General features: G+C 40.0%; 2 protein-coding genes across 3 annotated transcripts in view; both read left to right on the top strand.

Annotated features, from left to right (window-relative positions):
- Positions 1 to 3,721, top strand: part of SLC33A1 (solute carrier family 33 member 1) — a 45,419-nt gene extending 41,698 nt beyond the window's left edge. Inside the window, exon 7 of the mRNA XM_021669531.2 lies at positions 3,662 to 3,721. The gene's annotated coding sequence lies outside the window, so the exon portion shown is untranslated. The remainder of the gene's footprint in view (positions 1 to 3,661) is intronic.
- On the top strand, positions 2 to 26,141 carry CUNH3orf33 (chromosome unknown C3orf33 homolog). Of its 2 annotated transcripts, none has more exons than XM_064378849.1 (5): positions 2 to 151; positions 3,662 to 3,721; positions 13,191 to 13,338; positions 21,602 to 21,762; positions 25,135 to 26,141. In XM_064378849.1, exons 1-5 carry the CDS (start codon positions 17 to 19, stop codon positions 25,534 to 25,536), a joined length of 906 nt encoding a protein of 301 aa, XP_064234919.1. In that variant the 5' UTR covers positions 2 to 16; the 3' UTR covers positions 25,537 to 26,141. The 2 variants fall into 2 exon arrangements, with proteins under 2 accessions (XP_064234919.1, XP_064234918.1); XM_064378848.1 differs by lacking the exon at positions 2 to 151 and adding an exon at positions 400 to 692.
- Positions 26,142 to 26,776: the final 635 nt, after the last annotated feature.

Here is a 26,776-nt window from a genome sequence, read left to right as displayed (position 1 = left end):
GCAGGAGGCCGGGAACATGGCGGGGCAGTCCAGGAACGTGGCCGGGCAGCCCGCGGCCTCTGGCTCGCCATCTCCGGACGGGGACGGAACGGAGCCCAACGTGGTGGCTCGGATCTCACAGTGGGCGGACGACCACCTGCGCCTAGTCCGGGTACTGCAGCCACGCGGTCTGGGCGGGTGGTGGGTGCAGGGCGACACAGAGCGACCCTGAGAGGAACGTGAGGCCTCAGTCGGGGATCCCGCTGGGGCCGAGGAACTGCAGAGAACTGCGGGGGAGTGAGCTCGAGAGGGCGACATCGCGAGTGTAGTGTGTGCAGGGCTGCAGAGGGAGGGCTGGGGACGGGCCAGGGGGCCAGTTCGGCCTCATTGCAAGGACTGTGCTGGATCCTTGCTGGGCTGTGTGGGGGCACCTCAAAGGGTGAGACGCAGCCCAGCTCGGGGATGCAACCTGGTCCTGTAGAGCACTTGGGGAGGGCTCAGAGAGGAGACAGAGGAAGAGTAGGGAAGTCCTGCATGCCTTGGGAGAGAGCATTTCTAATTTTTACTTATTTTTAATTTTATTTTTTAGAGACAGAGTATTCCTTTCTGGCCCAAGTGGTAGGGCAGTGGCACGATCATAACTCATTGCTGCCTCCACCTCCTAGGCTGAAGAGATCCTCCTACTTCGGCCTCCCAAGTAGCTGGAACCACAGGTGTGCACTACCACACCGACTAATTTCTTTTAAAGTTAGAGACGGGGGTCTTGCTATGTTGTCCAGGCTGGTCTCCAACTCCTGGCCTCAGGTGATCTCCCAGCTCAGCCTCCTGAATAGATTTCCTTTTTTTTGAGACAGGGTCTCACTCTGTCTTATTTGGAGTGCAGTGGCACCATCATGTCTCATTGCAGCCTGCACTTTTGGGCTTAAGCAATCTTTCCACCTCAGCCTGCTGAGTAGCTGGGACTACAAGGCACTTGTCACCACACCAGGCTAATTTGTTTTTTATTTGTGAGGCAGGGTCTCCGTGTTGCCCAGGCTGGCCTTGAACTCCTGGCCTCAAGGGATCTGCCTGCCTCAACCTCCCAAACACTGGGATTATAGGCATCAGACCGTGGTGCCCTGCCTTCTTTTTTATTTCTTTTTCTTTTCTTTCTTTCTTTCTTTTTTTTTTTTTTTTTTTTGTGACGCACTAAGCCTCTGGAGTTGAAGCAAGAGAGGGACATGTTAGGCCATCAGACAAGAGAGGGTTGTGGCTAAGACACAGAATTGTGGTGATGTGAATTGTTTGGGTGTGAGGTACAAAGAAAGAAGTCCAAGGAGACTGGTAATAGTTGCTGATAAGGAGTCGGAGTAAATGATTTGTTGGGGAAAATCTAGAGAACTTTTTGGACATGTACATGGAGATGTGTGAACCTGGAGATGGTTATTAAGACTTCTAAGCAAACTGTAGATGCTGTTCTTGGCAACTGGACATGGAATCTGGTGTTGAAGGGAGATCAAAGCCTGACATAGAACATTGGGAATGACCTGCATAAACCTTAAGTAGCATTTAAAGCTGTGGGCTTGAATAACAACTCAGAGCAAGTGAGAAAAACAACTGAAGGAGCCCTAGAATTTGGGGGATTATAACATGGAGAATCTGGGGAGTGAAGAGGAGGTCAGCAAGACTAACAAGAAGCAGATAGTGAGGTAGTAAGAAAGTCAGGATGGCCAGGTGTTCTAGAAGCCAAGTGAAGAAAACGTTTTCAGAAGGAATCATGAACTGTAAAAAAAACTCTGCTGAAGGCCAGGTGTGGTGGCTCATGCCTGTAATCCCAGTACTTTGGGCTGAGGCGGGCAGATCACGAGGTCAGGAGATCAAAACCATACTGGCCAACGTGGTGAAACCCTGTCTCTACTAAAAATACGAAAATTAGCCGGGTGTGGTTGCCTGTGCCTGTAATCCCAGCTACTCAGGAGGCTGAGGCAGGAGAATTGCTTGAACCAGGGAGTTGGAGGTTGTAGTAAGCCAAGATCACACCATTGCACTCCAGCCAGAGTGAGACTCCGTCTCAAAAAAAAAAAAAAAAAATTTGCTGAAGGCCAGGCATGTTCGCTTGTGCCTGTAGTCCCAGCACATTGGGAGGCTGAGGCAGGTGCATCACAAGGTCAGGAGTTCAAGAGCAGCCTGACCAACATGGTAAAAACCCTGTCTCTACCGAAAATACAAAAATTAGCCAGGCATGGTGGCACACCCCTGTAATCCCAGCTGCTCAGGAGGCTGGGGCAGGAGAATTGCCTGAACCCGGGAGGGTACTCCAGCCTGGATGACAGATCGAGACTCTGTCTAAAAAAAAAAAAATTCCGCTAAAAAGTTGAGTAAGACAAGCTTTGCAAATGCTCTGCAGCCAAGCAGCACAAGGTCTAAGGCCATGCAGTTTTAACTCACCATTGTAGCCCCAGTTCTTAGAGTAATGCCTGCCACTTAGTAAGTGCTATATAAATATTTGTAGCATAATTGAATAGTAAATAATATGTGTTAATCGATGAAAACTCGTTTTTTTCAGTTAAGCAGTAATAGATGCGTGGGTTATTTCAAATTATAAAGTGACTTCATAAGGATTATGGGAAGAAGTTGTGTAAATTAGAACATGGTTATAATATTACAAATAATCCAATAACAGAACCCAGAGTATGTACCTTTGTGCATATTTTCAATCTCATTTCTTTTTTCTTTTGAGACAGAGTCTCACTCTGTCACCCAGGCTGGAGTGCAGTGACACAATCTCAGCTCATTGCAACCTCCACCTCCTGGGTTCTAGCAAATCTCGTGCCTCAGCCTTCTGAGTGGCTGGAATTACAGGTGTGTACTACCATGGCTGGCTAGTTTTTTTGTATTTTCAGTAGAGACAGGGTTTCACCATGTTGGCCAGGCTGGTCTCAAACTCCTGGCCTCAAGTGACCCACCCACCTTGGCCTCTCCAAGTGCTGGGATTACAGGCTACAGGAATGAGATACCGTGCCCAGCCTCAGTCTCATTTTATATACCTAGTTGTATTGATTGAAGTGTGTTAGATTATCACTTTTTTTGAGAGAGTTGCAGGATTCTTGATTTTTCATTAAACTCCTTTAGGCCTACCCCCAGTTTAAATGAAACACTTAAAAAACATCACTGAGTATTCCTCAGCCATTTACCCACATTTGCCAAGGTTCTGTATTTTAAGGTTTTAGTGATAAGATTTTCTACCAAATACTTAAATTCCCACTGTGGATGCAAGGTTATACTAATTGCTGTACAAGAAGTACTAGACCAGTTCATACGTTTACAGAACTGATAGTTAAATAATACAATCAGTGGAGAACAGTCCAATACTATATACATATATGTATGTGTGTATGGGAGTGGGTGGGTGTGTATATGTATGTGTATATGTTTACACACACACAGACACACATACACACACACATATTTCTCTGTGTGCCAGATTGGGAAAGAATTTGAGTATTGTAAAAGTTAAAAGAAGGAAAGATTAATGAATGAATAGGCAGTGTTTTGAAGAAGTAGGCCTTTATTTGAAGGACGTACATTGTTTGTACAATTAGATATAGAGAGGACAGTCTTCTTTTTTTCCACCTTCTAATGAGTACTTTCACTATTGTGAATAATAATCAATGAGAGTTAACCCTTAAATCTCTTTCTATAGAGCATCAGCACTGGAATGGCCATAGCTGGAATAATATTACTTCTAAGAAGTATTCGACTGGTAAGTTAAAAAATGAAAAAGACATTACAGTAAGCAGCAGGTAGTTAGTTTATTCACATTTCAGACAATTTTTATCTCAAGCAGTGTATCATATTGTTATGCATATTGGTAGCTTTTAAATAGTATTTTAGAACGATGAACATATTTTAAGGTCTTGGTTTAAAAGTAACACATCCACAGGATTTTACAGAAAGTAATTGCATGGTCTATATTTCCATAATCACTTTTTTTCATTCTTAAAAAGGAATCTGAAAAGGATTTACTTTGCTAGAATGTTATAATCACTAAATTTGCATTTCAAACACTGCAGAATATCTTAAAAGTGTTTTTTATGGTGCTTTTTGATTTAGATCACAGTTGAATTATGTCCCTTAGCACTCAATAATTTATGCTTCCAGTTAGCACATTTTCTTAACTCTTTCACTAATGTTTTATTAGTAGCATAATAGACATAATTTTTTTCTATGCCCATTAAACAATAACTCCAGGGCCCTGTGCGGTGGCTCACGCCTGTAATCCCAGCACTTTGGGAGGCCAAGGCAGGTGGATCACCTGAGGTCAGGAGTTCGAGACCAGCCTGGCCAACATGAAACCCTGTCTCTACCAAAAATACAAAAAATAAGCCAGGTGTGGTGGCAGGTGCCTGTAATCCCAGCTACTCGGGAGGCTGAGGCAGGAGAATTGCTTGAACCCGGGAGGCGGAGGTTGCAGTGAGCTGAGACTGTCACTGCACTATAGCCTGGGCAACAAGAATGAAACCACATCTCAAAAAACAAAACAAACAAAAACCAATAACTCCAACTTCCCTTTCCCCTCATCCCCTGGCAACCATCATTCCATTTTTCATCTCTATGATTTTGACCACTCTAAGTACCTTATATAAGTAGCATCATACCGTATTTGTCTTTTTGTGACTGGCTTTTTTCACTTAGCCTGATATTACTAAGATTCATCCGTGTTGTAGCATATATCATAGTTTTTGTCCTTTTTAAGACTGACAATATTCCATCATAAGTGTATATCACATTTTGCTTCTCTGTTCATCTGTCAATGGACACTTGGGTTCCTTCCATATTTTAGCTGTTGTTAATAATGCTGCTGTGAACATGCCTGTACAAATAAATCTTCGAGACCCTGCTTTTAGTTGTTTTAGGTATATACCCAGAAATGGATTACATAGAAATTGTATTTTTAATTTTTTTTTTTTTTTAGACGGAGTCTCAACTCTGTCGCCCAGGCAGGAGTGAAGTGGTGTGATCTTAGCTCACTGCAATCTCCGCCTCCCAGGTTCAAGTGATTCTCCTTCCTCAGCCTCCTGAGTAGCTGGGATTACAGGTGCCTGTTACCACACCCGGCTAATTGTTTTGTATTTTTAGTAGAGACAGGGTTTCACTGTGTTGGCTGGTCTGGTCTTGAACTCTTGACCTCAAGTGATCCACCTGCCTTGGCCTCCCAAAGTGCTGGGATAACAGGCGTGAGACCCTGTGCCAGGCCTATTTCAAATTTTTTTAGTAACTGCCATACTGTTTTTTGTAGTGGCTATTTTACATTAGCACTAACAATGCATAAGAGTTTGTTTCACCACATTCTTACCAACAATTATTATTTTCTGTTTTTTTGTTAGTAGCCGTCCTAATGGGTTTGGGGTAGTATCTCATTGTGGTTAGTGATGTTGAGCATCTTTTAATGATTAGTGATGTTAAGCATCTTTTCATGTGCTTATTGGCCTTTCATATGTGTTTTTTTGATAAATGTCTATTCAGCTCTTTTGCCCCGTTTTGAATGGGTTGTTTTTTTTTTGTTGTTGAATTTTAGGAGTTCTCTATATTCTGAATCCCTAATTAGATAAATGATTTGCAAATGTTTTCTCCCATCCATTATGTATGTTGCCTTTTTTTTGTTTTTGTTTTTGTTTTAGAGACAAGGTCTCACTCTGTTGCCCAGGCTAGAGTGCACTGGTACGATCATGGCTCACTGCAGCCTCAATCTCTTGGCCTCAAGTGATCCCCCTGTTTCAGCTTCCTGAGTAGCTGGGACTAAAGGCACCTGCTACCCTGCCTGGCTAATTTTTAATTTTTCTGTAGCAATGAGGGGGTCTCACTATGCTGCCCAGACTGGTCTTGAACTCGTGTCTTCAAGCAATTCTCCCATCTCAGCCTTCCAAAGTGCTGGGATTACAGACATGAGCCACTGTGGCCTGTCTGTGTGTTTGCTTTTTCTAATTCTGTTGATACTGCTCATTGATGTGCAAGTTTTTAATTCTTATGAAGTCCAATTTGTCTATTTTTTTCCTTTTAATTTTTGTGGGTATATATTAGGTGTATACTTTATGGGGTACATGAGATATTTTGATTCAGGCATACAGTGCACAGTAATCACATCAAGGTAAATAGGGTATCCATTACCTTAAGCGTTTATTCTTTTTTCGTGTTACAAACAATCCAATTATGCTCTTTTAGCTATTTAAAAATGTATAATAAATAATTGTTGACAGTAGTCACCCTGCTGTGCTACCAAATATTAATCTTATTCATTCTATTTAATTATATTTTCTTACTCATTAAACAACCCCACTTCTTGCTTATCCCCAGCTACCCTTCCCAGGTTCTGGCAACCAATATTCTACTGTCTGTCTCCATGAATTCAATTTTTGAATTTTTTAGTTCCCTCAAATAAGTGACAGCATGCAAAGTTTTTTCTTTCTTGGCTTAGTTAACATAATGACCTCCAGTTCCACCCATGGTGTTGTAAATGACAGTTCTATTTAAGGCTGAATAGTATTCTACCATGTACATGTGCCATATTTTCTTTTTTGAGACAAGGTCTCACTCTGTCACCCAGGTTGAGTGCAGTGGTGTGATCATAGCTCACTGCAGCCTCGATCTCCCTGGCTCAAGTGATCCTCCCATGTCAGCCTCCTGAGTAGGTGGTACCACAGGTGTGAGCCACCATGCCCAGCTAATTTTTGTACTTTTTGGAGAGACAGGGTTTTTTCATGTTACCCAGGTTGATTGCCAGCTCCTGGGCTCAAGCGATGTGCCTGGCTTGGCCTCCCAAGGTGCTTGGATTACAGACATGATCCACTGCACCCAGCCCATATTTTCTTTATCCATTCATCTATTGATGGACACTTAGGTTTCTTCCAAATTGTGGCTATTGTGAATAGTGCTGCAATGAGCACAGGATTAAAGATATCTCTTTGATATACTGATTTCCTTTCTTTTGGTATATATCTAACAGTGGGATTGCTGGATCATATGGTACGTCTATTTTTAGTTTTTTTTTTTGTTGTTGTTTTAGATGGAGTCTCACTGTGTCAGCCAGGCTGGAGTGCAGTGTCACGATCTTGGCTCACTGCAACCTCTGCCCAGGTTCGAGCGATTCTCCTGCCTCAGCCTCCTGAGTAGCTGGGATTACAGGTGCACGCTACTATACCCAGCTAATTTTTGTATTTTTAGTAGAGACGGGGTTTCATCACGTTGGTCAGGCTGGTCTCGAACTCCTGACCTTGTGATCTGCCCGCCTCGGCCTCCCAAAATGCTGGGATTACAAGCGTGAGACACCGCGCCCAGCCTATTTTTAGTTTTTTGAGGAACCTCCAAACTGTTCTCCATAAGGGTTGTAATAATTTACATCTTCACCAACAATGTATAAGGGTTCTCTTTTCTCTTCGTTCGTGCTAGCATTTGTTATCTCCTATCTTTTGGATAAAAGCCATTTTAATTGGGGTGAGATGATATTGTAATTTGGATTTGGATTTCTCTGATGATCAGTGATACTGAGCACGTTTTCATATACCTGTTTGCCATTTGTATGTCTTTTTTTGAGAAATGCCTATTCAAATCTCTCAACCATTTTTAAATGGGATAATTAGATTTTTTTTCCTATAGAGTTGCTTGAGCTCTTTATATAAACTGATTATTAATCCCTTGTCAAGTGGATAGTTTGCACATATTTTCTCCCATTCTGTGGGTTGTCTCTTCACTTTGGTGATTGTTTCCTTTGCTGTGCAAAACGTTTTTAACTTGATGTGATCCCATTTGTCTATTTTTGCTTTGGTTGCTTGTGCTTGTGGGATATTTTTCAAGAAATCTTTGCCCAGTCCAATGTCCTGGAGAGTCTCCCCAATGTTTTCTTGTAGTAGAGTCACAGTTTGAATTCTTAGATTTAAGTCTTTAATCTGTTTTGAGTTTATTTTTGTATATGATGAGAAAGAGCTTCATTTATTTGCTTATGGATATCCAGTATTCCCAGCATCATTTTTTGAAGAGACTGCCCTTTCTCCAATTTGTGTTCTTGGCACCTTTGTTGAAAATGGGTTCATTGTAGATATATGGATTTGTTTCTGGGTTCTGTATTCTGTTCCATTGGTCTATGTGTCTGTTTTTATGCTAGTACCATGCCGTTTTAGTTACTATATTATAATTTGAAGTGAAGTAATATGATTGTAATGTACAAAACTGGAACAAATATATTTCCATATATATAATTTGTATTATAATTTGAAGTGAAGTAATATGATTGTTCCAGTTTTGTACATTGTACTCAGGATAGCTTTGGCTATTCTGGGTCTTTTGTGGCTTCATATAAATTTGAGGATTGGTTTTTCTGTTTCTGTGAAGAATTTTGATAGGGATTGTATTAAGTCTGTAGATTGCTTCGGGTAGCGTGGGCATTTTAACAATATTGATTCTTCCAATCCATTCATGAACATGGAAAATTTTCTCATTGGTTGTTTTCAGTTTATTTCATTAGCGTTTTATAGTTTTTTTTTTTTCTTTGAGACAGAGTCTTGCTCTGTTACTCAGGCAGTGGTGCTATCTCGGCTCACTGAAACCTCCACCTCCCAGGTTAAAGCGATTCTCATGCCTCAGCCTCCCAAGTAGCTGGGATTACAGGCATGCACCGCCATGCCTGGCTAATTTTTATATTTTTAGTAGAGACAGCGTTTCACCATATTGGTCAGGCTGGTCTTGAAATCCTGGCCTCAAGTGATCTGCCCACCTCAGCCTCCCAGTGTGCTGGGATTACAGGCATGAGCCACTGCACCCAGCCAGTGTTTTATAGTTTTCATTGTGGAAATCTTTCACTTCTTTGGGCAAATTAATTCCTAGGTATTTAATTTTATTTCCAGCTGTTGTAAGTGGGATTACTTTCTTTATTCTTTTTCAGATTGTTCACTGTTGGCATATAGAAATACCGCTGATTTTTATGTAATGATATTGTATCCTGTAACTACTGAATTTGTTTATCAGTTCCAATAGTTTTTTTGGTGGAGTCTTTAGGTTTTTACAAGTACGGTATCATATCATCTACAAATGAGAAAAATTTGACTTCTTTTCTGATTCAGATGATCTTAATTTCTTTCTCTTGTCTGAGTGCTCTCGCTAGGACTTCTGATACTATGTTAAATAACAGTGGTGAAAGGTGGGCATCCTTATCATATTCTAGATCATAGAGGAAAGGCTTTCAGATTTTCCCCATTCAGTATGATATTAAGCTGTGGGTCTGTTGTATATGGCCTTTATTGTGTTGATGTATGTTCCTTCTGTAGGATTTTGTGAGGGTTTTATAACGAAGGGATTTTGATTTTATCAAATGCTTTTTCAGCATCTATTGAAATGTTCATGTTTATATGGTTTTTTGTCCTTTTTATTTTCGAGATGGAGTGTCTCTCTGTCACCCAGGCTAGAGAGCAGTGGTGTGTTCTCAGCTACTGCAACCTCTTCCTCCCAGGTTCAAGCAATTCTCCTTCTTCAGCCTCCTAAGTACCTGGAATTACAGGCACTCGCCCCCATGCCTGGCTAATTTTTATATTTTTAGTAAAGACGGGGTTTTGCCATGTTGATCAGGCTAGTCTCGAAATCCTGACTGCAGGTGATCCACCTGCCTCGGCCTCCCAAAGTGCTGGGATTACAGGTGTGAGTCACCGCACTAGGCCTGTCCTTCATTTTGTCAATATGATCTATCACATTGATTGATTTATGTATGTTGAACCATCCTTGCATCCTTGGGATAAATCCTGCTTGGTTGTGATGAACGATCTTTTAAATGTGTTGTTGAATTTGATTTGCAGGTGTTTCTTTGAGGATTTTTGCATTAATGTCCATCAGGGATATTGGCCTGTAGTTTTCTTTTTTGATATGTCTTTGTCTGGTTTTGGTATCAGGGTAATACTAGCCTTATAGAATGAGTTTGGAAGTATCCCCTCTTCCTTTATTTTTTGGAATCATTTGAGTAGGATTGGTATTCATTTTTTTCTTGAACGTTTTGGTAAAATTCAGCAATGAATTCATTGAATCCTGGGCTCTTCATTGCTGGCAAAGTTGTTATTACAGCTTTGATATCATTTCCTTTTATAATGGCCTTGTTCTCATTACTTGTTGTTGATCTGTTCGGTTTTAGATTTCTTCACGTTTCGATATTGGCAGGTTGTACATGTCTAGGAATTATCTATTTCTTCTAGGTTTTCCAACTTATTAGCATATAGTTGTTGATAGTAGCCTCTCATAATTTTTTGAATTTCTGTGGTATTGGTTGTAATGTCTCCTTTTTCATTTCTGATTTTATTTATTTGAGTCTCCTCTCTTTTTTTCTTAGTCTGGCTAAAGGTTTCTCAGTTTTGTTTATCTTTTCAAAAAACCCCAACATTTCATTTCCCTGATCTTTTGTATTCCTTCATTGCAATTTCATTGATTTTTGCTCTGATCTTTATTATTTCTTTTCTTCTACTAATTTTGGGTTTGGTTTGCTCTTATTTTATTTTTTCTTTAGAGAAGGAGTCTCACTCTGTTGCCAGGCTGGAGTGGAGTGGCACGATCTTGGCTTACTGCAACTTCTGCCTCCTGGTTTCAAGCAATTCCCCTGCCTCACCCTCATGAGTAGCTGGGATTACAGGCATGTGCCACCACACCCAGCTAATTTTTGCATTTTTAGTAGAGATGGGATTTCACCATGTTGGCCAGGATAGTCTCAATCTCTTGACCTCATGATCTGCCCACCTCGGTCTCCCAAAGTGCTGGGATCACAGGCTTGAGCCACCACGCTGGCCTCTAGTTCTTTTAGATGGATCATTGTTTGTTTTTCTATTTTTTTTGATGTAGGTGCTTATAGCTATAAAATGCCCTTTTATTACTGCTTTTGCTGTATCCCATGGGTTTTGATATGTTTTGTTTTCATTATAATTTTTTAATTTTTTTGACAGAGTCTTGCTCTTTTGCCCTAGGCTGGAGTACAGTGGCATGATCTTGGCTCACTGCAACCTCCACCTCCTGGGTTTAATCAATTCTCCTACCTCAGCCTCCTGAATAGCTGGGATTACAGGCACGTGCCACCATGCCTGGCTAATTTTTGTAGTTTTAGTAGAGACAGGGTGTCGCCGTGTTGGCCAGGCTGGTCCTGAACTCCTGAACACAGGTGATCTGCCCACCTTGGCCTCCCAAAATGCTGAAATTACAGGTGTGACCCACCGCGCCTGGTCTTCATTATCGTTTGATTCAAGAAATTTTTAAATTTCTTTTTTAATTTCTTTATTGACTCATTGGTCATTCAGGAACACATTGTTTAATTTCCATGTGTTTGTATAGTTTCCAAGATTCCTCTTGTTATTGATTTCTAGTTGTATTCCATTATAGTCAGAGAAGGTATTTGATATAATTTTGAAATTTTTAAGACTTGTTTTGTGACCTAACATATGGTCTATCCTTGAGAATGATCCATGTACTGAGGAGAAGAATGTATATTCTGCAGCCATTGAGTGAAATTTTCTATGAATATCCTAGGTCCATTTGGTCTAAAGTGCAGATTAAGTCCAATGTTACTTCGTTGATTTTCTGTCTGGAAGATCTGTCCAGTGCTGAAAGTGGGGTGTTGACGCCTCCAGTTATTGTTATATTGGGATCTATCTCTCTCTTTAGCTCTAGCTCTAATGGCTCTCTATATCTTGGTGTGCCAGTGTTGGTTGTGTATATATTTATAATTGTTATATCCTCTTGCTGAATTGACTATTCAAATAGTCTATATATTTTATTTATTATATTCCTTAAATCACATTTATTTTATAATTCCTTCCCACCCTTTTTTTTCCGTGCCATTGATTTGTTGGGAAGACCAAGTGATTTATTCTATAGTATATTCCATATTCTGGGTTTGTCTCCTACATTATTCTTGGTCATAAAAATCTTCAGTCCAACTTTACTGTCATAGGAAGTTGGGTACTACTTTATCCTTTTATTTTTATTTATCTATTTATTTTACAAAGACAGGGTCTCGCTCTGTCACCCAGGCTGGAGCGTAGTGGCACTATTATGGCTCACTGTAACCGTAAACTCCTGGGCTCAAGTGACCCTCCTGTTCCGTGTTACGATGCCCAGCTGATTTTTATATTTTTTCTGTGGAGGTGGTATATCACTATGTTTCCCAGGCTGGTCTCAAACTCCTGGCCTCAAGTGATCCTTCCACCTTAGCTTCCCAAAGTGCTGGGATTATAGACATAAGCCATCATGCCTGGCTTTTCCTTCTGTTATGTAAGCCTCTTAACTAGCCATAATTATGAACAAAGCTTGTAGTATTGTTAATGTGGAAAAAATAGGCATAAAGTATTGATTGAGCTCAAGAAATTACCTGTTAGGGATTGTAGTACATTCCTAATGTTGGCCTTTCTTTTTTCTTTTTTTAATGTACCTTTTCTCCTACAAGATAAAAAATAATAAGAAGAAAAAAATCTTGTTGGTTAAGGTTCTAACTTAATTTGACTCAGCTTTGTTTAAGTTTTCCCACCAGTATATGCATGAATACACTGCACTTATGTAGAATAGGATAGAGGCTGTTCAACCAGATTTGTGTGGTGCCAGGCACAGATAGAACTCATTGTCTTTTGATGAATTGTGTCATATTTTGAGGTTGTAAGCTTTTAGAAGTTAGGAGTCTATTTAATGTTCTTTTTTTTATTATTATTTTTGAGACGGAGTTTTGCTCATTACCCATGCTGGAGTGCAATGGCGCAATCTTGGCTCACCGCAACCTCCACCTCCTGGGTTCAGGCAATTCTCCTGCCTCAACCTCCTGAGTAGCTGGGATTACAGGCACGTGCCACCATGCCCAGCTAATTTTTTTGTGTTTTTAGTAGAGAGGGGGTTTCACCATGTTGACCAGGATGGTCTCGATCTCTTGACCTCGTGATCCACCTGCCTTGGCCTCCCAAAGTACTGGGATTACAGGCTTGAGCCACCGCGCCCAGCTCTATTTAATGTTCTTTATGTAGTAGCTTGAAAATGGTGAATAATGACTTGTAAATAATGTTTACTTAAACACTTTTGACTAAATCATATTAAAGTAACATGAAATTAAGACCTAAATTTACAAATGTTGATGGTTATGTCTTCTTGTGAAATGTTTTGGTAATTTGACATTTTAAATTTAGAAATGACAATAATAATGTGATTATATTTTTCTCCTTGTAAATCAATAGACATCAAAATTTACAAGCTCTTCGGATATTCCAGTAGAATTTATAAGAAGAAATGTTAAACTACGTGGACGATTACGCCGAATAACTGAGAATGGTTTAGAAATTGAACATGTACCTATTACTTTACCTATTATAGCATCATTGAGAAGTAAGTAAGGTACAAGATTAATGAAACTAAGTAACTATTGTGGTATTCCTTTATTAGATGTTATTTATAAAATAGCAAAAAAAAAAAGTCATTTTAATTCCTAATAACTCCATTGTCTATGAGAAAGTCTCAATTCTTGGCCTTATACATAAGGAGGTACTTAATTTGGCTCAGATTTCCTTTCTTCCTTTGCTCTTTTTAAATTCAACCATTCAGTCATTCATACAAACATTCAGTCATTCATTTCACAAATGTTGAGCACCTATTATGGTCTAGGACCTAAGCTGATTGTACAATGTTGGGTAAAACAAACAAAGCCCCTTTAACCCTTGAAACTTACAGTCTAGGTAGAAGATAGACAACAAGCAAATGAAAAGTTGTCCTAAGAGCTATGAAGAAAAGGAGCAGGATACTAGGATAATTTTGGGGGGCCTTGGGGGTGGCAGTAATAGAATCTATACATATAGAGTAGTCAGAAAAGGCCTCACTGAGGAATTGCTATTTAATCAGGGACCTGAAAAATTAAGAGGAGGCTAGCTAGGAAGAGCATAGGTGAGAAAGAGCATGGTGCTTTTGACAGGACATACTAAGACTCCTGTGTCTAAGGCTCAGGAAGGAAGGGTGTAAGACAGGGTATCCAATCTTTTGACTGGGCCACATTGGACGAAGAAAAGTTTTCTTGGGCCACACATTAAATACGCTAACAATAGCTGATGAGCAAAAAAAGGAAAAAAATTCTCATAATGCTTTAAGAAAGTTTACAAATTTGTGTTGGGACATATTCAAAGTTGTCCTGGGCCACATTTGGCATTTGGTAAGATACACCAAAGGAGACTGGAGAGATGGGCAGGAGCCAGCTCTTTCCTGCTGCAGTTCCCATTTCTTCTTGCTTCACATCAAAGCCCCTAGTCACACAGACCCTCCTGATGCTTATATGCATTCTTGTAACCCTGGGCCTGGCTCTTTGTTTGGTGTGTCTTGGCCTCTGTTGAACATCATTTGATTATTTAGGATCCAGCTCAACTGTCAGCTCTTTTGTGAAGCTTCCTTAACTGCCAAGCTGAATTAGCCTCTTTCTTTGCCATACCCCACAAAAATTTATGATACACTGCAATTGTAGTTTGTATTTACCTTTTTCTGTTATTATTATATATTTAGGTTTATATTTCTCACTGAACTGTGAGCTCCTGATGGGCAAGGATTTTTTCCTTTTTATCTTTGTATTTGAAGTTCCTAGAAAAATACTTACTGGCTAATAGAGACTTGGTAAAATTTGACAAATGGATTAATTTAGTTCTGTTTATGGCCATTCTTAATATTATTCTGATTTTATGAAGAAAGGAGTTCTTGCTTTTTTAAAATCCCAAGATGAACAAATATCACGTTGTTCAATGAGGTATAACTGTAAAGGAACAAGATTGATTTTTTCCCTCAGACATACTTGATAAGATTAATTCTTTTAATAAACCAAAGAGAACTTAACAGTTTTAATGAGTGTTGCTCCCTAAAGAGAGATTACCAAGGATGACTTTTTTTGGCCACTTCAGCTGTAGGCAGTATTTACACTAAACAAGTCCTTTAGATTCTCAGTTGTTATAATAATTTAAATCTCTCCTATCTGATAGTAATGGCTCGTTAGAGCTTAGCCAGCCAGACCATCCTTGTGATTGTACAGGCTATGCATTGCATGACTACAGGGGTGATATTTAATAGAAATCTGCCTCCTGAAATCATGCAATGCCACAGCGCTGTAATTGCCATATATGCTTTTTATTATTAATGGGTCTCACGACAAATAATAATGTGTTTATGTAATTTGGTACATAGAATTTTAGAGCTTAAGGGAGCCTTAAAAGGCCTTAAATTCCCACTTTACTATTCTCCTCCACTTATTTTAATATTTTCTATGGAGATTAAATGCCGTCTAGCTAATAATGATGAAATCAAAGCTAGAAAACAGATTTTCCATCACTCAGTTCAGAACTGCATGTTCTATAGACATATAGAAGTTAAAGAAACAGATGGTGAATGTCTTCTACCTCTCAACAGATATTAGCCACTACAGATGTCATGGTAGTGCTAATGCCTGTTTTATGACTGACATAAACTGCTTATGTGAAAAGATCATTTTGCACTCCCAGACATGAAATATATTTACCTGTAAAATTGTTTTCGAGCTAGAAAGTTGCTACCCAAACCATTTTGAATGACATGTTAAGTTGCTAGAGCATAGTCTTCATTTTAAAATAGTTAATTAGAAGCTCCTTATGTTCCTTTCACTATTACTACTTCTTAGCTTATATAACAAAAATAGATATTTATTCTATTTCTGAGGAAGGCTAAGACCCAGGTCCTAAAAATGGAGGTCATTCTTACCAAGAAGGTTTGGTTCGAATGACTTGACATAGTAGCAGAGGCTGCATGGTGTAGTAGAACACAGATTGGTGTGTGGAGCTGTGTTCTGCTTCTACTTTTGGTCTGTAGTTGTTCCTACCACCACCAAACAAGAGAGTTATAAGATTTCCATTTTTTTTTTTTTTTTGAGATAGGGTCTCACTCTGTTGCCAGGCTGGAGTGCAGTGGCACGATCTTGGGTCACTGCAACTGCCACCTCCCAGGTTCAAACGATTCTCCTGCCTCAGCCTCCCGAGTAGCTGGGACTACAGGCTCATGCCACCAGACCCAGCTAATTTTTTCATTTTTTTTTCCCCAGCTAATTTTTGTATTTTTAGTAGAGATGGGGTTTCACTATGTTGGCCAGGATGGTCTTGAACTCTTGACCTCATGATACGCCTGCCTCGGCCTCCCAAAGTGCTGGGATTACAGGTGTGAGCCACCACGCCCGGCCTGGAAAGTTATAAGATTTCTAAGACTCCTTCCTCATGACAATTCTGTGCCACCTGTCCCTTCTGCAGTCTTATTTTTGGTGTGTATGAGTGAGGAGGCACACACACACATACACACGCACAGAGCCTAAAAATTTTATGAAGTAAAACATTTAGAATAGTTCATTCCTTCAGATATTACTGAATACCTGTGCTATTGTTACAGTCTCAGTACAGCAGCAAACAAAATGGGCACATGCCTGCAGTAGTCATAAAACCTGCAGTCTAGTAAGGAAATTATTCAAAGTTTCTATTATCCCTGATGGTAAAAAAAAAAAAAAAAAAAAAAATTGTGACATAGATGTAGATGATTCTGCTGTCATACAAATTCATGTGTCTCGTGAAGTTGTCCATTGTCATAAATCCACTTATAGTATTTTATAGATCTAGAGTTATTTACAAAAAATCAGTTTTTGTTTCGTGTCCTATTTCTCTAAAAACCTTAAAAATGTTTAGTCACAAAGTTTCCCACCCATCTCATGAGGCAGAAATATAATAGACTCCCTAGCTGGGGTTTGCTCCAGTATTCATCTCATGTTTGTAGTTTTTCTAGATAATCATGATCTTTCCTTTACTTGACAGTTACTCTCTATTCCCTTCTGCTTCTCTATTTATTTGAAACATCCAAGTATCACCTTATCTTTATTGATTGATTTTGAGACTCAGTCTTGCTCTATCACCCAGGCTGGAGTGCAGTGGTGTGATCATGGCTCACTGCAGCCTCCACCTTTCAGGCTGAAGCAGTCCTCTCGCCTCAGCCTCCTAAGCAGATAGGACTACAGGAGTGCATCATCATGGCCGCTAATTTTTAAGTTTATTTATTGTAGAAACAGGGTCTCACTGTATTGCCCAGCCCTTCTTAAACTTCTGGGTTCAAGCCATCGGCCCACCTCTACCCCTCAAAGTGCTGGGATTACAGGCTGAGCCGCTGCACCTGGCCAAGTTCTACCTTTTTTACAGAGTACTCTTGGCCTACTCCATTGGAGCCTAAGTTGTTCTCCCCTCCTAACCAGCATCTACTGTGTCATCCATCTGTTTTGAATTGGGCTTTCTTTACTTACTTATTTTTGATGCTTATATAAAAGATTTATTGAAGGGCTGAGAAGATAGAGGGATTCACATCGCAGTAACATAAAACTAAAAAATTCATAGATTAGAAATCAAAGACCAGGTGTAGTGGCTCATGCCCGTAATTCGAGCACTTCGAGAGGCTGAAGCAGGAGGATCCCTTGAGCCCAAGAGTTTGAGACTAGCTCTGGCAACATTCTGAGAGCCCATCTCTACAAAAAATTTTTAGAAATTAGCGATGCCTTGTACCTATAATCCAGCACTTTGGGAGGCTGAAGTGGGTGGATCGCTTGAGTCCAGGAGTTTGAGACTAGCCCGGGCTACATGGTGAAACTCTGCCTCTACAAAAAGCACACAGATTAGCTGGGTGTAGTGGCATGGGGCTGTAGTCCCAGATATTTTGGAAGCTGAGGCAAAAGGATTGCTTGAGCCCAGGAAGCAGAGGTTGCAGTGAGCCAAGATCATGCCACTGCACTCCAGCCTGGGTGACAGAGTGAGACCTGATTTTAAAAAACAGACAAAGAAACAAATAAATTAGCTGGGAGTGATGGCGTGTGCCTGTTGTCCTGCCTACACAGGAGGCTGAGGTGGAAGGATTGCTTGAGACTGGGAGGTCGAGGCTACAGTGAGCTGTGATCATGCCACTGCACTCCAGCCTGGGTGGCAGAGCAAAACCATGTCTCAACACACACACATACACGCACGCATGCATGCACGCACACCACACACACTGGTTCACGCCTGTAATCCCAGCACTTTGGGAGGCTGAGGTGGGCAGATAACTTGAGGTCAGGAGTTCAAGATCAGCCTGGTAAATATGGCGAAACCCCCTTTCTACTAAATATACAAAATTAACTGGGTGTGGTGGCAGGGGTGTGGTGGCATGTGCTTGTAATTCCAGCTACTCAGGAGGCTGAGGCAGCAGAATCACTTGAGGCAGAGATTGTAGTGAGCCAAGATTGCACTACTGCACTCCAGCCTGGGTGACAAGAAAGAAACTTAAATCTTAAAAAAATAAAGGTAACACTTGCTTTTTCAAAAAAGCAATTTGTTTCTGGAAGATTTATTTTTAAAATCTTACTGATCACATTATATTTTACATATTCAATGGGAAATTTGCTAATTTAAAGGAAATACAATGACCTTTGTCAAGTAAAGAATTAGGACATTAATATGTTATTAGATTAATGGACCATTCACTTCAAATTTTTGGTTCCCAAAGGTTTGGTCTCAAAGACTGTAGGATCAACACAGGATATTTTGGTTCTGCTTTACCAGCCAGAGACCTCCACAGCTGGCAATGCCCCTGTCTGGACCTTGCTTGGTCCTGGGCTTGCCTCAGGAGGTACCCTACCCACTTGGCCCCAGGAGCTGTACTTGGCTTGCACCCTGGTCCGTATCCTGTGCTCATTTACACTCCCCATTCAGTGGGTCCTGATTCTTGTCCCACATCCAAGAAAAATGAGGTTAGCTCACCACTGGTGGGTGGGCAAGGCAAAGTTTTATTGAGTGACGAAACAACTCTCAGCAGAGAGGGTACCTGACTTGGTAGTCCCCTGCCTGAAGACATGCAGTCTTGAAGTGTGGCTGAGTTTGGGGCTTTTTAGGCTCAGAATGGGGGAGTGCATGCTGATTGGTTTGTGAGTATGCAAAAAAGTCTAAAAAAAAAGGGTACCACTAAAAGATGGGCATGACAGTGCAAAAACCAATTAGGGAAGGGTAGGTATATGTAAAAGAGGTGAAGGGTGGGGATCAATCAGAGGAAAGAGTGCCAAACGAGAAGAGAGGTTATCTATCCAGTCCAAGGATTTATATGAAACTTGTAGCTTGGTTTTCAGATTTTAAACTGTCTTTGGTTTGAAGGTCAGGTTTCACCAGGCACCTGCCCCTTATTGGCCTGGGAGTTTGGCTGCCTCCTGCTGTTACCAGGATGTCTTACTGGAAGAGGATTGGTGGTGTTGGCAACATTAAAGGATTAGAGAAAGACCTCAGAGTTTTCAGGCTTTCTGTAACTCATTATGTACTAATGATTTGACATCACTTAATCTTTGTTGGATGTACAGCCTCAATCTAATTTGTATATTTGCTTACTGTAATGCAAAGTTTTTGCTAAAAGTATGATCATTCTACAAATATCTTTTTATTTTTTTTTTCTTCTTTTTTTTTTTTTGAGACAGAATCTTACTCTATTACCCAGGCTGGAGTGCAGTGGTGCGACCTTGGCTTACTGCAGCCTCCACCTCCCAGGTTCAAGTGATTCTCATGCCTCAGCCTCACAAGTAGCTGGGACTACAGACACACATCACCATAGCCGGATAATTTTTGTATTTTTGTATTTTTTTTTTTTTGAGAGAGAGTTTCATTCTTGTTGCCAAGGCTGGAGTGCAATGGCACAATCTCAGCTCACTGCAGCCTCCACCTCCCAGGTTCAAGCAATTCTCCTGCTTCAGCCTCCCAAGTAGCTGGGATTACAGGCATGTGCCAGCATGCCTGATTAATTTTGTATTTTTAGTAGAAACAGTGTTTCACAATGTTGGTCAGGCTAGTCTCAAATTCCTAACCTCAGGTGATCCACCCGCCTTGGACTCCCAAAGTGCTGGGATTACAGTCATAAGCCATCACGCCTGGCTTTAATTTTTGTGTTTTTAGTAGAGATGGGGTTTCACCCTGTTGGCCAGACTGGTCTCGAACTCCTGACCTCAGGTAATCCACCCGCCTCAGCCTCCCAAGGTTCTGGGATTACATGCGTGAGCCACTGCACCCAGCCTTCTTGTTTATTTTGAGACAAGTTCTTGCTCTGGTGCCTAGGCTGGTGTGTAGTAGTGCAATCACTTATACTTTTTTTTTTTTTTTTCAGATGGAGTCTCACTTAGTCACCCAGGCTGGAGTGCAGTGGTGTGATCTTGGCTCACTGCAACTTATGCCTGCTGAGTTCAAACAATTCTCCTGCCTCAGCCTCCCAAGTAGCTTGGACTACAGGCACCTGCCACCACACGCATGTAATTTTTTTAATATGTATATTTTTAGTAGAGATGGGGTTTCACCAAGTTGGCCAGGCTGATCTCGAATTCCTGACCTCAGGTGATCCGCCCACCTCGGCCTCCCAAAGTGTTGGGATTACAGGTGTGAGCCACCGCACCTGGCCACTTATACCTTTTTAGTTGCTTCTCAACTAAAATTCTAGGACAGGTTTTAAGAAGGCCATATCCAAAAGAAATTTTTATTTTTTAAATCAAATAATGTAACAGTGTTCTAGAATATCTTCTTGAACTAAAGTATTATTTCTTTCCTGAAGAGTAGATGAATTTAACTTTATATTTTCAACCATTATGTAAGAGCTTAATGTATGTTAAATGTATAGTTTCTTTTTAAGACACTAAGTTTTTTTTTTTGTCAGCTGTTATCCCTTTTTGGAACATTATAAACTTTTTCTAAAATCAAATCTTGTTATTAAAGTTAAATTGGTTAAAATTCTATCAAAGGTTTGAGTAAACAGGTCTTCTTCATATTATGCTACTTGGAATATAAATTGATAAAATCCTGTCTAGAAGTTAGTTTTGCATAATGTATAAGCCCAACAGTATTGATGTAGATCAATATTTGTTGAGATGGGAAGATATCTTTAATAAGTTAAATGAAAAACAGTTTCCGTGGTTATTTTGGTGGTGATAGCCAATATTATGAAACTGAAGGTCTATAGCTTTATGTGTGTATGTATAAAAATAAACATGGGAGGTTGAAAAAAGAAGGTTAAATAGATAAATCACACTTCCTGTTCTAAAGCTTAGTGAAATGATTTTTGAAGGCCGGGCACAGCGACTCACCTCTGTAATCCCAGAATTTTGGGAGGCTGAGGTGGGTGGATCACCTGAGTCCAGGGGTTTGAGATCAGCCTGGCTAACATGGCAAGACCCTGTCTCTACTAAAAATGCAAAAATTAGCTGAGCATGGTGGTGCGTGCCTGTAATTCCAGCTACTCAGGATCCTGAGGCAGGAGAATCGCTTGAATTTGGGAGGCAGAGATTGCAGTGAGCTGAGATTGCTCCACTGGACTCTAGTCTGGGTGACAGAGTGAGACCGTGTCTCAAAAGAAGAAAAAAAAAAGAGATGGGTTTTTGAAATTACTGTTATATATATTTGTATTGTTTTAAAAGAAAACTTGAATATAGAAATAAATGGGTCTACATTTAGAGAGACTGGGTATTTATAAATAAACATAATATATTTATTTTTTGGAGGCCAAATAACTTTGGAATTTGCTTTTACAACATGCTGTTAAAGCTGAACTTTTTTCTATGTAACCTTTTTAGAGGAGCCACATGGTGCTTTGCTGGTTAAGTTGGCCGGAGTAGAACTCACTGAAACGGGGAAGGCATGGTTACAAAAAGAGCTAAAACCTTCCCAATTACTATGGTTCCAACTTCTTGGAAAGGAGAATTCAGCACTCTTTTGCTATCTTTTGGTGAATAAGGTAAGCAGTGTGAAGACATAACTAGCAATATCTTATTCTATTATTTATATGTAAACACTTATTTCATTAGAACTTTGGATGTATAATGGGACTGAATTTTTTTTGCCTTTTAAAACTGCTACTGAGAGTGATTATGTATATAGAACCAGGTGTTTTATATACAAATTTCATTTTAGTTATATATGTAATATATGTTTATTAGAGAAAAAATAGAAAATTAAAACTTCAAATTATTATTAATTATTATTATTATTTTTTGAAACAGAGTCTTGCTCTGTTGCCCAGGCTGGAGTGCAGTAGCATGATCTCGGCTCACTGCACCCTCTGCCTCCCAGATTTAAGTGATTCTCCTGCCCTAGTCTCCCGAGTAGCTGGGATTACAGGCACCCACCACCATGCCCAGCTAATTTTTTTATTTTTTTTTATTTTTTATTTTTAGTACAGATGAGGTTTCGTCATGTTGGCCAGGCTGGTCTTGAACTCCTGACCTCAGTTGATCCGCCTAACTCAGCCTCCTAAAGTACTGGTACTACAGACATGAGCCACTGTGCCTGGCCATAAACTTTAAATTATTAATGACTCTGAATATTGCCAATTTAGGGAGTATCATATATGTTTATGTATGTATGGATATATGAAACATGCTTGTTATTAGAAACCACTTGTTGAGTGAGACTTGTCAGCTGGAGACTACAAAGAGCAAGGGTATTTTCTAAGGGTTTGCTCAGTCTGATCCAACATGTTGTTGATAGTTCTGTGTTAGTGTATAAATCTTTGAACTGTAAAGTTGAACATTGTTAAGTACTAGTTCTGATCAGTGGTGAGTCATCTAAAGATGTTGCCTCAGAGTTTTCTTACCTTTATGACTGGCCATAGCCATTGTATAACTGGAAATGACAGTTTCATCTTTGTTGCTGAATCACTGTCCTGAACCCCTGGATGTGCCTTGCTCCAGATTTCTTTGGTGGGCCATCAGATAGGTTTTCATACCTTGATCACTTTTATGATATTCAGCTCTTAAAATTATACTTATGAGCTGGGTGCAGTTGCTTGTGCCTGTAATCCCAGCAGCTCAGGAGGCTGAGGTGGGAGGAATGCTTCAGCCTACACAGTCAAGACTGCAGTGGGCTATGATCGCACCACTGTACTGCAACCTGGGTAACAGAGTGAGACCTGTCTTTTAAATAAAATAAGATGATTAGAAACTTAACCGTTTTGGCCAGGCGCGGTGGCTCACGCCTGTAATCCCAGCACTTTGGGAAGCCAAGGCGGGGGAATCACGAGGTCAAGAGATCGAGACCATCCTGGCCAACATGGTGAAACCCTGTCTCTACTAAAAATACAAAAAAATTAGCTGAGCGTGGTGGCGCGCGCCTGTAGCCCCAGCTACTCGGGAGGCTGAGGCAGGAGAATAGCTTGAACCCGGGAGGCGGAGGTTGCAGTGAGCCGAAGTTGCGCCATTGCACTCCAGCCTGACTCCTGGTGGCGGAGTGAGACTCTATCTAAAAAAAAAAAAAAAAAGAAACTTAACCGTTTTAATTCTTAAAAGTGTTTTGAATTATTAATAGAAATCTTAATGAAATTCATTAATTTCTGTGTATCCAGATGATATTCAGTACTTTCAAAATAAGAATTATCTAAAAACTAATTGAGGCCAGACGTGGTGGCTCACGCCTATAATCCCAGCACTTTGGGAGGCCGAGGCGGGTGGATCACGAGGTCAAGAGATCGAGACCAGCCTGGCCAACTTGGTGAAACCCTGTCACTACTAAAAATACAAAAATTGTCTGGACATGGAGGTGGGCAACTGTAATCTCAGCTACTCAGGAGGCTGAGACAAGAGAATCACTTGAACCCTGGAGGCTGAGGTTGCAGTGAGCCAAGATCGTGCCACTGCACTCCAGCCTGAGTGACAGAGTGAGACCCCGCTTCAAAAAAAAAACAAAAACAAAAACAAAGTAAGTTAATATGAAGTTGTAGAAAACATCCCAAAGGCCTATAAAAATATCGGCTTTTAAGTTGAGGAGTAGTATAATTACCAAAAAAGCAGATGATTATCATGATGATAAAGATAGCAATTATGTGTATTTTGAGGTTCAGCTTGTGCCCACTGAGCTAAGGTGCCATGCTCATATTGATGTCACTTATCTTCAGAATCACTTTACAGAGTTATTGCTTTTATTCCTACTTTCAGGTGGAACTTTTAGGGAAACTGATTGTCTTGGTCAGGGTAGCCAGGAAAAGCCTGTATCCAAACCCAACTCTTCCTGGCTCCTGAGCCTACATTTCATCTTATAAGCATATCTTTATTTTATTTTGCTTCCTAAGCCACCAAACTATGCTATACACATAGAGTGATAATTTACTTCTCTGGTTTGAATTTTGCTAATGTGAGGTTGAATTTTAATTAATCTGAGTTTGGTTCAAGGGAATGACCTTATAAGATTTGAAAGATTTAGAAAAATATAATTGATTTATAACTGTTATTTGCTAAGTCCTTATCATGTACTAAAATTTTCTGAATTTGAAGGAACAAAGTCTTACAAAAAAAGATTAAAATCCCACAAGGGGCCAGACGTGGTGGCTCACGCCTGTAATCCAAGCACTTTGGAGGCCAAGGTGGGCAGATCACCTGAGGTCGGGAGTTCAAGACCAGCCTGACCAACGTGGTGAAACCCTGTCTTTAAAAAAAAAAAAAAAAAAAAATCCCACAAGGATTGAAGAAATATCTAGGCAAGATCTCCTTTATACAGTGAATTAGTGAAAAAAAATCCCATTTATCCGGTTTCATTAGGAAGTGAGGTATTCCATGAATGAAATTTCCTGTAGGATGAAGACTTAATGGCCAAGACTATGTTAATTACTTTGAGGAAAGTCTTTTAAAAATGTATTTACGTGCCAGTGCTGTCCAAAACACTGGAATTCTGAACCTAATTTAACAGTTCAGTGATGATTCAGTTCATTTTGCATCTGGCTACTTTTAGTTTAGTTTCTCTTCATATCTTAGTTTCTTTTGCTGTGTCCTGCTGTCACTGTGGCTATCTTGTGTGTCCCACTTCCCCTCCACAGAACCAAGAACAGATCAAAAACACAAACTTTATTACTTCCTTACCTCTTCGGGTTAGGAGAACAGTGAGTCTGTGGAGAATTCCATGTTATAAAAGAGTCACCTGATTTTGAGCAAGGGTGTTTTCTAGTAATAAAAATCCTTACATTTTGCAAGAGCTGTTTTTGGGGACCCTTGGGGACCATTTTTGCCTTTTCTTTGGAGGACTGAAATTGCTGAGTGACTGATTTTTAAGGTAAATAAGATGTGATGAGTATAACAACACTTATCTTAAATAATTGGTTTGTATTATTTTTAAATTCAAGGGTAGATATTTCAACGTGAATCTGAATGAAGAAATTCTGAGAAGAGGCCTTGGCAAAACTGTTCTTGTCAAAGGGCTTAAATATGATTCTAAAATCTATTGGACAATTCACAGAAACTTACTTAAAGCCGAATTAACAGCCGTAAAAAAAGGAGAAGGAATATGGAAGGAAGACTCTGAAAAAGAAAGTTATCTGGAAAAATTCAAAGATTCCTGGAGAGAAATATGGAAAAGGGACAGTTTTTCAAAAACAACAGGATCAGATTTCAACTTGAAAAAAGAAAGGTATTATGACAAACTTAGAAGGACTTATGAAATATGGAAAGACAACATGAACAACTACTCCTTAATATTGAAGTTCAGAGAACTTATAAGTCGCATACACTTTCGTAGAAAAGGGTGAAATATTCAAGAGATCTAGAAGTAACCTTCTCCAAAGAGTAAAATATGTAAGTATATGGACGTTTTTCATTGACTCAGAATGGAAGTTTTACCAACTGATCAAAGTATTAGTCTAATGGTATTTAAATATTAAAAAAGAGATGATTATTATAAGTATAATGTCAGAATTAATTTAAACAAATTATAATTAATGTAATATGCTTTTAGGGAAGATGAAACACTTTATAAGAAGTTACTAGGCTGAATGATTTATATATGTAGTGCTAATGTGCGAAGAGAAAGTTAATTCTTGACCACTGTGTTGTTTTTAGTTATTTTGGCAGCCATATTGAATTTTTTTTTTTTTTTCTGGAGATGGAGTTTTTGTTCTTGTCGCCCAGGCTGGAGTGCAGTGGTGCGATCTCTGCTCACTGCAACCTCCGCCTCCTGGGTTCAAGTGATTCTTCTGCCTCAGCCTCCCAAGTAGCTGGGATTACAGGTATGCACCACAACGCCTGGCTAATTTTTGTATTGCCATATTGAATTTTTGTTTAAAGAGGATATATGTTTATTTTTCCAGTTTTATTACCTTTCACTATTTGTAATAAAGGAATTCTTTATGCTTTATGTCTAAAGTGGCTTTTTTTCTTCTAACTGCTTTCTAATTGCTTGTGAATTTGGGGGCAGCGCCTCTTAGACCATTCCTTGTAATAAAGAATGGCTAATTTCTACCTGATGTTAGATGAGGGGGCTAATCCAGAGGACAAAAACAATGTACTAGCTGGGCGAAGTGGTTCACTCCTGTAATCCCAGCACTTTGGGAGGTTGAGGCAGACAGATCACTTGAGGTCAGGAGTTTGAGATCAATGACCAGCCTGGCCAACATAGTGAAACCCCATCTCTACTAAAAATACAAAATTAGCCAGATGTGGTGGCTCACACCTGTAATCTCTCGGTGTGAGCTACTTGGGAGGCTAAGGCAGGAGAATTGCTTGAACCTGGGAGGTGGAGGTTGCAGTGAGCTGAGATCATGCCACTGCACTCCAGCCTGGGTGACAGAGCGAGGATTCATCTCAAAAACAAACAAACAAAACAAACAAAGTGTACTGAGGATGGCAGCACAGAGGATAGAAAAAACAGATGCCTTATGACATTGTTGAGCCCTTGAAGTAGCCAGTGCTTGAACTGCCTTGCTTCCCTATTTCTTTTTGTGTGAGATAGCAATTTAAAACAAAATTTAAAGCCAATTTAAGTTGGTTCTA

This window comes from Aotus nancymaae, unplaced genomic scaffold, assembly GCF_030222135.1.
Source record: "Aotus nancymaae isolate 86718 unplaced genomic scaffold, 86718_ANA_hifiasm-v0.15.2.pri h1tg000019l, whole genome shotgun sequence".
NCBI lineage: Eukaryota > Metazoa > Chordata > Mammalia > Primates > Aotidae > Aotus > Aotus nancymaae.
Note: the sequence above shows the minus strand (reverse complement) of the source record. Positions and strands in the feature narration are given on the sequence as shown.